The 11,628-nt window shown below is 44.0% G+C and overlaps 1 protein-coding gene across 1 annotated transcript in view; it reads left to right on the top strand.

Moving 5' to 3' along the window:
- Positions 1 to 1,296: 1,296 nt before the first annotated feature.
- Positions 1,297 to 11,628, top strand: part of EDIL3 (EGF like repeats and discoidin domains 3) — a 253,055-nt gene continuing 242,723 nt past the window's right edge. Inside the window, exon 1 of the mRNA XM_069880337.1 lies at positions 1,297 to 1,476. Coding sequence (XP_069736438.1) covers positions 1,425 to 1,476 — 52 coding nt within the window. The 5' untranslated portion in view covers positions 1,297 to 1,424. The remainder of the gene's footprint in view (positions 1,477 to 11,628) is intronic.

Raw genomic sequence — 11,628 nt, 5'->3', positions numbered from 1 at the left:
GGAAGGGCTGTCACCCTGATACTTACAGGCATTTAACGGTAGACAAAGAGCTTGTAAAATGAAATCCTGGCAACTATTGTGAGATGCCAGCCAAAGTAGTCAACAGATTAGATGGGTCGTTCCCACTCTTAATTTCATGATGTCTTTCCTTGTTGTCATCCTACCGGTCAGGACACTGAGGTTATATCTACAGAAATACTTCTTAACAACCTAATCCTGTTAAATGCATTCTTCTCACTCAGCAATTGCATTAACATTTAATGTATTATTAATATAGACTGTTTGAATATGAGGGCATCTAGAGGGGATGCAAATTACATATATAAAATATCTGAAGAGATTTCTGACTCCCGTTGGGCAATTTATACTTACTCCACTTTTGTAATATACGCAGTAGTTGTATATATGCAGGTAGGAAAAGAAAAAAAACCAATGCGGTTAGTGGTCTGAGGCTGGACCTTCCCGTTCTCCACCTTGGACTCCTTCCGAAACGTCTCCACGTCCTGCCTTCTTGCTTTGATTGCCTTTCAGTAACGGGCAGGATGACATCCCGCCTGAGGAAGCTGGTGGAAAAATGGGCAATTACATTTCATTTACGTTCTCTACCTGGATGTTCGGAAGGGATTTTCAAGGCGGCAGCTGGAGAAGAGCACAGTAAAGCGCAAGGTTTAGACAGCACCTGCAGGACAAAAGTTTGAGGAGGGTGTAAGCGGCTCCGCGGACCGCGCGAGCCTGCGCGCTCTCCCGAATAAAGGGGGCAGCCCTCGGGGCCAGGGATACACTGAAACACACTGTTTTTTTTCCCGGAGGAGGCACGCCAGGGGTGCAGTCCCGGGAGGGACCGGCAAAGGGACCCCGGGGCAGGGGGGCACGAAACGGGCTTTCAGGGGGAAGCGCTCTGGCAGGAGTTAGCGCTGCGTCCCTGCTCCCCCCGTTCCCGGCCCTCGTTCCCCGCTCCGCCGCATCCCCCCGCACCCCGGGCCGGCGGCGGGGGCGGAGCAGGTGCGGGGTGTGCCGGGCAGCACCGCCCGCCGCCTCCTCCCGTCTCCCGGGGGAGCCGCTCGGGGCGAGCGGAGCGGGGGCGCAGCCGCGGTCGCGCGAGGAGGAGGAGGAGGAGGAGGAGGCGGGGGAGGAGGAGGAGGAGGCGGCGGCGGGACGGAGGCGGCTGGCCGGGCCATGCTGGCGGCGCGGCGGCACCTGGCGGGCGCGCAGAGCCGGCGGGCGGCGGGGCAGCCTCCTCGCCGCTGCTAGGGCGGCGGCAGCGGGAGCCGGAGCCGCGCTGCGCGCAGCCGGGGAGCCGCGTCCCTCCGCCGGGAGCCGCTTTCGCGCCGCATCGCATCGCCGGGGCGGAGGCGCCGCCCGCCGCCTCCCTCCTTCCCTTTTTCCCTTCGGCAGAGGCGGCGCGGCCGCGGGAGCAAAGGACGATGAGCCGCGCGGTGCTGGCCTGGCTGGTGCTCTGCGGGAGCCTCGCCCGAGGTGAGCGGCGGGAGCGGGGCTGGAGGGCGCGGGGCTCCCGCGGGTCGGAGCCCGGGGGCGCGGGGGCCGGGGCGGCGCGGCCGGCGGGGCTCTCGCAGCCGCCTGCCTCCGCCTGGGCTCGCCTCTCGTCTTTTTCTTTCTTTTTTAATTTTTTTTTATTTTTAATTAAACCAAACAAACAATAAAATACTTCTCTCTACATTTTAAATACAAGCCGACGAAAGACCCATCCTCAGACATGCGCTGCTGTTAAGCTGCGCTCGGTGAGAGGGCGAAAGAAATGCTGTCAGAGCTTAAATGTAATCCAGATGAGCGGCTGGGAAGATTTAATAATACCCACAGAGCTGTCCGCATCTCTTTCCCCTTCCTCCCTCCCCCCACCCCAACCCCAGTCACCGGTCTTCATTTTAATTTGAAGGCTGTTAGTTCTGAGACGGAGATCCCGGAGAACGGCGGAACAGTTGGCGAACACGTTTGGGGGCATCAGTGTCTCGGCAGCAGCGAACAGCTCTTGTCAGGCGCCCCTTTGCCTGCCTCTTCCTATAACTAGGGCATCTCTATTGAAACATCAACGGTGCCTTCGCTGTGTCTCACGCCCCCCCCCCCCCCCCGAAAAAAAGGTCAAAATCCCCAAACCCCGACCCTATCCCTCCAAAAAATTAACTTTGAAGCTCTTAGAGTTCTCTTTATTATTATTTGGAAGAATCGTTTAGTGCGGGCTTAGATGAGTTTTGTTTTCCTCGCATTAAAAAAGTTGTCGGGGCTCATGTTGCGACGAGCCGAGCGCCGTGAGGGGCTGGTGAAGGGCCGGTTCCTCAGCATGCGAAGGCAGAGGGGCCGGGGAAGGCTCCGGGAGCGGTGGCACTTCAAGTCGCCACCCGTCGGACCCCGCTGCGTCCCGGGCGGCACCGAGGCGGCTGCGGCGCCGTCGGAGAAAGGTCTCAGCCCCGGGACCGCCGTGTCTCCCCCGCAGCAACACCGCCCTCCTCGTCCCGCAGCACAGAATCCCGCCGGGGCGGCCCCCGTTCCGCCTGGGGGCTCCCCCGAGCCCCTCGCCTCCTGCCCCTCCATCTCCCGGGGCTGGAGAAGCTTCGGAGAACAGCTGTTATCCTAATGAGGAACTGTTATCCTAATGACTAACAGTATTTCCACTGACTTTTAGACCTGTTCCTGTCATAATTCACGGGTTTTTTTACTTTTAAATCGATGTATCAGTAAAATTGAATATTTTATTAGATCTTAAATTATTCATCACGGCTTGTCATCTAGTAACATTCACACAACTGCAGTGAGCGTGTGATCGCTTATGCAGTGTGTCCTAAGACCTGCAGTTTATGCCCAGTCTTTTAACCAAAAGATACTATATCTGCCAGAAAGTCTGGACCTGTCATAAATACTTTGCATTGGGCTTCTATAGGACTTCTTATAGTTCACATCTGAGAGCTTTTTTCATTTAAATCTACAGTCTTGCCATGTTATTAGGTAGCTTCTAAAAAGAACTTCATAGGACTGAAATAGGAAGGAAAAAAATCCATTTGCTGTGTGATTGCTTAAGCTCTTATTGCTCAGTTAAAGGTTTGTCCTTGGCTTACAAAATGAAACAGAAGAAAATTGTACAGTCTTTTTTTTTTTTTTTTTAATGCTGAAGCAGTGAGATTCTGCTTGACAGGTCTGATATACTGGGTTAATTTTGCTCGCTGTCGTAACGTTTACTTTTAATATATACTCTCAAAGTTATGATGACTGTAAGCACTTTAACTAACTCAAACTCTTTTGAGAGCAGGTTTTGAACAGTACAAAACTTGTTGTACCTTATTTGAACATTACTTACTGATGAATCCATTTGTATAAGCGTGTATGATGTTATTGTCATCTATGCAGTGGTCAGTTCTTCCCAGTCTTTTCTTGGGGTAAATTCCAGCTGTACATCAAAGTTAAGTTGTGTAGTTCATTACTGACCTATGTTTCAAATCTACTGATAAGGAAAATTCCAACTATTTTTTTGTTGGTCCTCTGAAAAATTATGATGGAGATCAAAATGATGTTAATTCATCATGACTTAAAAACCTCTTCTGCTTTGCATTCGGAACACATGCATAGATTATCAGAAAGGCTTTTTTTTTAAAAAAAAAAAAGAGGGGGAGAGAGAGTGAGAAGGGAGAGAAAGATTGAGAGAGAGAGAAATGTGGAGGATGAAAAAAATCTCCCAGTGCAAGATTGGGATTGTCTTCTTTGTGGCTAGTCTGGTAAATTTGCAATCTTATGCACTGTAACAGGACTGATCTTCAGAGATGTGTTTATGTACATGCATGTGATGAAACTAGGCTTCAAGGTTGCAATGCCTTCGGCTCCTGAGCTTGCAAGAAGATGCAGATAAGTTTTTGATAAAGCATGTCCTTTTATACATATTTCAAAACGGCTGTAAGGTTTTAGATTTGCTGTTGCTGCTGTTTTTTGGTCAAATTTGAATGTGAGACAATCTGGTTCTAACTTGTAGTGGACAGACAGTATGGCAAAAGTGACTACAGAGACCACAAGACATTATTTCAGGTGGAAGAAATACAGTGCATCTCATCTACAGTAATACAGATTTCTGAGTACTACTTTGTGGTTTTTTTAAGAGAAAATGGGCCAATACCTTTCAGAACAGTCAGTGAAGATTGGGATCAAATAATAGGAATACGTAATTTAAAACCAGTGGCTCTTTTAATCCCCAGATTTATGTAATGTAAGCTGATTGGCTACAGTAATGACACTAAGTGCATAGCAAATCGGTATATTCCATGTGTATGTGTTAAATATCTTTGCAACAGGGGCTTCTGAATGTTTACTCTTTCAGCCGTCTTTATTGTGAGCTGATCCTTAAATTCCATTGCACTTTCTCACTTAGCTAGATTTTTTTATGTATGATTTGCCCAAAAATGTCATTGACATTGCCAAAACCAGGCAAATGTAGTTCTTTGTTTTATGACTGTATCCTGTGAGCCCGAGATAAGTATTTTGGAACTTTCAAGGAACTGTTTTGAAGATGCTGCCTTTTTCTCCATTACAGTAGGAACCTTCACGCTCTCTGAGGCTTGGAAGTTTCTACAAAGCCTCTTTCTGCAGCTGCGAGGAGTAAAAATGCTGAGAAACAAGAGGTTAACTGTAGCTTTGTTCTCATGTAGCTGTATCGAAAGACTGAGAAGATCACAGACGCTTTTAAAGACCAAGATTTTTCTGTTTATCACATGCCTTTGCATCTTTGGGCAGCATCTGCTTCTGTACAAACTGCTGACAGCATGACCCCACATAATGATTTTCACTGTTCTTTTAACAAATTACATTTGTATTCAAATTGATTTTCCATGACTGCTTATACAGCCTCCAGAAAGAGTATAGCAGATATACTATTGCCTTTTGTATGTGTCCGGTCAGCCTAGGACACAATACGATGCTAAGCCATGGATTGTTGTAACTGGAATTAATAGTCCTGGTGGTATTAGTTGGGTTTTTTAAGCACCAGACTCCCTTGTTCTATGTCCTTTATGTCTTTACCCTTTATGTCTTTCTTCAAAGGATGTACTTCATACAAGGTTGTGTATCAATGGTAGCATAGTGAAAAGTGGAACTGTCTTATCTTCCCTCCTCCACATTTTTTTCAGTTACCATCCAGCTGAGAATCAAAGAAAAGATCCATTTTGGTAATTATTTCAAAAGACAATCACTTTTTATTAAGAAATTGATTTTTATTCATTGAATTAGCTGTTTACATAGCACATGTCCATATAGTAGCAGTTAGAAACTCACAGCCTGACATCCCTTCAACGTAAGTAAAGGTATCTGGAGAAATGGCATTTAAGAAGCTGCAGGAGTAAAAAATAAATTATGTTATTCTCAATTTTATTTTGAGTCATATAGGAGTCAGTATTTTACTGTGTTCCATTTTTTTTTTTAGTTTTTTATACATTTCAATATACATAAACCACAGACCCGGGAGTATTTCTGAAATCTCAGAGGATCATCAGCATTGTGTTACAAGTGGTATTGGGCTTCATTGTAGCATACTTGAAACCTAACTGCATAGAGTTTGAAAGAGTATGGGTTGAACATCAAAACAATGTTAATTTATTTAAACTTTTGAAAGAAGTTCACACTGAAATTATGATTTTAACTTTTCTTTGTTAGATGATACAGTAGAAAATAAAAAATGAGTTGAAAGATTCAATCACAAATTAAGCGTAAAAGCTTAGCATTTGCATACTCGGAAGATGTCTCGTATTGGAGGACCTACGTACCTTTTCCATTTCAAGTGAGAGAAGGGAAAAGGTAGAAGGAAAGTTAACATCAGCCTAAACTCAGTGTGTTACATCAGCCTGAGGAATATGTGATACTTGTCTAGGTTTCCTAGATTGTGTAAGTTCTTCTCTTAGAGGGAGAGCTACTCACTGTGTGTAGTGACATTAATGGCTTATTTTCTAACAATGTGGTTGTCACACCCCGAGCGAGTAGGACCCAGAACTGCCTTTAAACATATAGTTTATTACCTATAATATTACAGTTCTAGGTCAAGAATATAAGATTAAGTCTAGACCAATATCAGCATCCTATAAGGGTTTGTGAGGGACTATATGACCTGAGTTCCATGACAAAGTCTTTTTAGATGTTTTCATGAAGTTGTTGCAGGTGGAGTTTTGCAGATTCTCTGGTGCTTGGAGGGATTGGATCCATGATGCTATGTTGACATCGGTGAGGGTCTCAAAACAGCTGAGAGAGAGTGCCAATTATGACCTACTCCTCTCATCCTCTTATAGTCCATTCTGGAGTGGTAACATCTGGTGTATCTGTCAGCCCAGCTCCTTATCTTCTTTACCTGTGGTCAGTGGCACTGCTGGAAAAGGACACAGTGTGTGTAGGGATTCGAAGAACATCAGGGTCATACGTCAAACCATTCTCAACACAAAACTCATGATTTCCACATTCATAAGTCATCCAAGTACAACATCTATTAGTTTCTATTTATAAATCTTATTAATACTCCCTATTTTCTTGATCACCTCTGATTCTTTGTTCTGTGGCTATGGTGTAACTGCATACCTGCATTGATATGTGGGAGGGGGTGGCCAGGGGCTAGCTTGATCATCCTGATAGGCAAATCAGTGGTGGAGACATAATGGCTAGCTCACTCTCCCTGACTCATCCTTGCTGCATATGTGGGTGTTGATGTGGCTGCTGATGTGGAGTGGCCACCAGACCTCTGTCTTGCTCCTCTCCACCCCAGGGACTCAGCAAAGCAGCAGCCCTCTCCAGTAGCTTCAAGGGGGAAAGGATATGTCGGTGGTGTGTAGAAAGTAAAGCAGATTTTGTGCCTTTCATATTGCAGGATGAGAGCGTGGACCTGTTTGAAAACAGTAACTTCAGTTGTGGACCTGTATGCTGGATATTACTAGGGGCTGAGCTAGCAGCTGAAGTGTTGCAGGAATTTGGAGACACAGAATTCTATGCATCTTTCTTCGTTTTATCAAAACTTGGTCTTTCTGTTGTGGGAATATATTTACAGGTTTTTTTCTGTTCATTTGTTTGTGTGGGTTTTTTTCTTTTTAATCAGCAAGCTGTGTTACCTTTCATCACAGTAGGGGTGTCCTTCTATTTTAAGTTGTAAAAGCTGAGAAATGAAACAGATTGTGATTATCTAATAAAGTGTCTCGCTAATCTAGCTAATAATTACAATATGTAGTGTATGAGTGAGTATGTTATCATATGAAATAAACATGAAAACAACTTCATTTTACATACTATGTAGTGGCTATATCTATGCATACTGTACTATGAGCATATCCACACTTTAGATAGTGTACAGAGGAATTACATTCACTTATGTGCTGCACATCTAATCTGATACTCTTAAAAGTTCGGGTTATGATTCTGTGATTCTAAGACTTTGTCTTTCTGTGAACTTGGGATGCAGAGCTCTGTATTTCATGTCAAAATTTGTTATATTTAATAAAAACAATGACTATCTAAGGCTGTTTTTTGAGACTTCAACCCTCCCGCCCAAAATTTTTAACAAGGGCCACTTGTAGCAAAGGCTGTTTATGACTGTATGAGTTTGGTGAAGTTTTTTGAAAATACAGAATGAATTGTTTGTCTATTGCCATTCAGATGGAGAATTCTGGAGTATACTTAACTTGTGGCAGCAGAACATCCGATTCTTGAGTTTAGGAGTTAAGATTTTAACCACAGTATTTAAAGCAGCAAGCTCAAGTATTCAGATGGCAGCTGGAAGAAGCAGCAGATGGATAAGCAGGCATAAGAAGATCTGTTCTCCTTCCATGAAGCCCAGGCAGGAACTTTGTGCATCCCAGCGTGTAACTAAAAGCCTTAGAGAAACATGCACGACCTCATCAGTTTTACTTGTCATATATGACTTTGGAGGCCACACAGGGAAGAGGAGGGGACAGCCAGTGGAGGTGGGAGGTTCAGTGTGGCTCCTGCCTGCTGCCTTTCAACCCAGGTAGTACGTAGGAAAGCTGGGACATATCTGGAGGCATAACTTGTTGGCATGCAGTGTCTGCATGAAGCGATGATTAAAGATTTTGAGAAATCTGTCAAGCAATAATACTTCATCAGAACATTGCAATTCTGTACATGTAAGAGTTCAATCAGTAATCAGTCTTCCCTGTCCTACCTTGATGTTTAACTTGCTCAGTTGGGACATGGACAGCGTGGGTTCAAGTTGGCTGTTAAGTAGTTCAGACTTTAGGTTTGATTCTGAGCGTTGCAATTTTTTAATTTTAATTCAGAACAGGACTTTTCCAGTGTTTTGTAAATAATCTCTTTTCCAACTTCCTGTCCCAATTGCCTTGCAGCTCATCTTTCCTTAGTTATTTTCAGTTTTAAACAACAGAAGGCATTTGTGCATAGGCAGGTTGTGGCCTTGCCATAGGATAAAGCTACATAGAGGGTCTTGTTTTGTGTGCCTTTAGAGTATCGTAGAATCATAGAATCATAGAATAACCAGGTTGGAAGAGACCCACCAGATCATCGAGTCCAACCGTTCCCGTCAAACACTAAACCATATCCCTCAGCACCTCGTCCACCCGTGCCTTAAACACCTCCAGGGAAGGTGACTCAACCACCTCCCTGGGCAGCCTGTTCCAGGGCCCAGTGACCCTTTCTGTGAAGATTTTTTTCCTAATGTCCAACCTAAATCTCCCCTGGCAGAGCTTGAGGCCATTCCCTCTTGTCCTGTCCCCCGTCACTTGGGAGAAGAGGCCAGCACCCTCCTCTCTACAACCTCCTTTCAGGTAGTTGTAGAGAGCAATGAGGTCACCCCTCAGCCTCCTCTTCTCCAGGCTAAACAACCCCAGCTCTCTCAGCCGCTCCTCGTAAGACCCGAGTCCTTACAATACTAAATTTTTGACAGACCTAAAAAACTGAAAGAGACTAGTGCTTTGCCAATTTTTAGCAGCAGTAATTTTATTTGCCATGCTTCTTTGTGGGGAGGCTGACAAAATTTCTACAAAAACTGCTTTTTTCCTATCATTGTCAAGGTGCTGTGTCAACCTTTAAAATTATAGGGAGCTATGACAGCAGTGTAATTTCTGCCATCTGATTACTCATGTCTTAGTTTCTACAATAGTGAAGCTACAACAGGTGATACAGGAAATACTTTTGGATAAGACATAAATGCCACACGTGCATGTGAAATACAGAAAATAAAATATGTATGATTTGTTTTGACATTTACATTTTTCAGTCCATCTCTCTCCCTCTCATGTACAACAGTCTCTATCACTGCTAGATATTCTTGCACACAACTAGCCCCTTTAATCCAGGCATCCTCACTGATGATTCCCCATTACAACCTCATAGACCATGCTGCTTTAATCTGTTTGCCATTTTTTTTGTTTTTCTAGTTAAATATTATGTTTGCAGATAGTGGCCTGGGCTCTGAGACTGATTTTTTTTTTTTTTTTCTTTTAGTCACACCCTTTGTAGCTTGGGCTTTCAGAACAGAGCTGGAGAAAACATTATTTGAGATGTAACTTGTCATATTCCTTACTTATGTGAGGAATTGCACAAGATTGCCATACAGAGGCTCTTCTAGGTTCAAAATGAAGACCTGGTAGCTGATTGCTTTCAGATACTTCTACAGACCTATTTTAAAACCACTGAAAGTCCATTTATTTGAAAAAAATTAAGGGAAGATTATATTAGTACTATGAATAGTGTACAGTGTGGATGGGGAAATTATGTACTGTTGTCATGAGAAGTAACAAAATATGACCTAGTAGTTTTCTGCTGTGGTAAATCCTTATATATTTCTTTAATGATGCTTTTGTCAGACTTCTTTGATGTCTTTTTATGGCTTACCTTCTGACCTCATGCAAAATGATGCATTATTTATAGGCAGTCCTTCAGGATAAATATCCACCTCTTTAATAATGGCTTTCATTTTCCTAGGTGTGATTAAGCCCGTCCTATTGTAACTTTTCCAGTTTCCTCGCTAGGCTTCTCTTTAACCTAGCGTCCTTGTTCAGGTGCAAGTTTTCTTTCAGAAACTTCTGTAAAGTGCTGCATTTTTGTACTGTTGCACATTTAGACATACATTTACAGTCTGATTCCTTCCTGTGGTGGTTTTAGATAACCTCAAAGTCTGCTCCAAATATGTGTCTTGTTGTTCAGCCCATTACTAAACTCGTAGTGAACAACCAGACATCAACAAAGGTAATTGAAGCAATGTCAGAGACACTTGGAAATGCAGTCTCAGAGGTGTATCTCTTTTGTGAAATCTGTAGGGAAGAAAAATCAAAGCAACATTGTACGTAGGAATCCTAAAATCATCTGGAGTAATGCATGGTTGGCTGTATATACTGGCTTAGTGTTGACCACATCTATATCACTTCACGCAGGGAGAGCAGTTATTGCTCCAGGATGCCTTAGTATCTTTCAGTATGGTTGAACAACTGTCCTAATATGCATTTAAAATGCTGAGTCTGAGTAAAAGTAGAGTAGTAAAAGTTGCAGCTCTGACCTGTGTATCAGAGCCTCTAGGCCAGTGTTGAGGTGAATTAAGACTCTAGTCTGTAGGAAACTTCAAAAGTCACTTCAGCTGAGGTCAGCAACTCTGCCAAGTGAGATTTGACAGCATGGCCAAACCCATTGCTCTTCATGACTGACTTTTCCTTATTTCAGCTGTGGTGATGGCCTTATGCAGATCAATAAAATACTTTATTTCTGTGCCACGCTAGTTTTCTGGTAGTTTAAGTTGTTGGAATGACTTAGGACAGGGCCAGGCAAGACCTAGCACCTATGCAAGGAAGAGCAATGGGAAGAGGGAGAGGGGAACAAGTGATATGGGGCTGTTGAACACCAGATGTGTGTGCACCTGGTTCCTTCAGGGGGAAGTTGCTGATAGTTTTCTTGGTGACAGCTTACAAATTTTTTTCCAATAAATATGCTTCTGTACCTACTCCTCCAGATGCTTGCTGTCTCTCACTGTGTGGATGTCCCACGTCTGTTCAGTGCCAAGCAAGTGAACTTAAACCAGTTTAATTTCATAGAATCATTGAATCATTGAATGGTTTGGGTTGGAAGGAACCTCAAAGTTCATCTAGTTCCAACCCTCCAGCCACTAGATCAGGCTGCTGAAGGCCCCATCCAACCTGGCCTTTTGAACACTTCCAGGGCGGGGACATCCACAAATTCCCTGGGCAACCTGTGCCAGTGCCTCACCACCGTCATTGTATGTCTAATTTTGAGCGGGGAAGCAAGATCACTTGCTCCCCCACCCGGTCCTAAGGCACAGAATGCCACATTTGTTCCTGCCTGTGTATAGTTATATATCACCTACTGTGAAAACTGGGTACAGAAATCAGACCCATGAGTATGCATTGTTGTCCTGTCAGCATTGCCTTGGCATGGCTGTAGGCAGAGAAGCAAATTCTGCATTTCTCCTCCTGCAATCTCCCAGACCGTAGTATCTGCATGTTGCCTCACCATCCTGGGGCCAATCAAGTGTTGATTAACTAAACTGTCCTGGTTATTTTGATGAGGACAGATTACAGTGTTTTATTCCCTAATTATTTTGTGCCAAATATTTATCTTCTGGATAAAGAGCGCTCCCTGGCCATGCAAATTAGGTGAAGCTCAGGAGCTCCCAGTGTGCTC

This window comes from Phaenicophaeus curvirostris, chromosome Z, assembly GCF_032191515.1.
Source record: "Phaenicophaeus curvirostris isolate KB17595 chromosome Z, BPBGC_Pcur_1.0, whole genome shotgun sequence".
Classification (NCBI taxonomy): domain Eukaryota; kingdom Metazoa; phylum Chordata; class Aves; order Cuculiformes; family Cuculidae; genus Phaenicophaeus; species Phaenicophaeus curvirostris.
The sequence above is the reverse complement of the archived record's forward strand: the minus strand, read 5'-3'. Positions and strand labels throughout refer to the sequence as shown.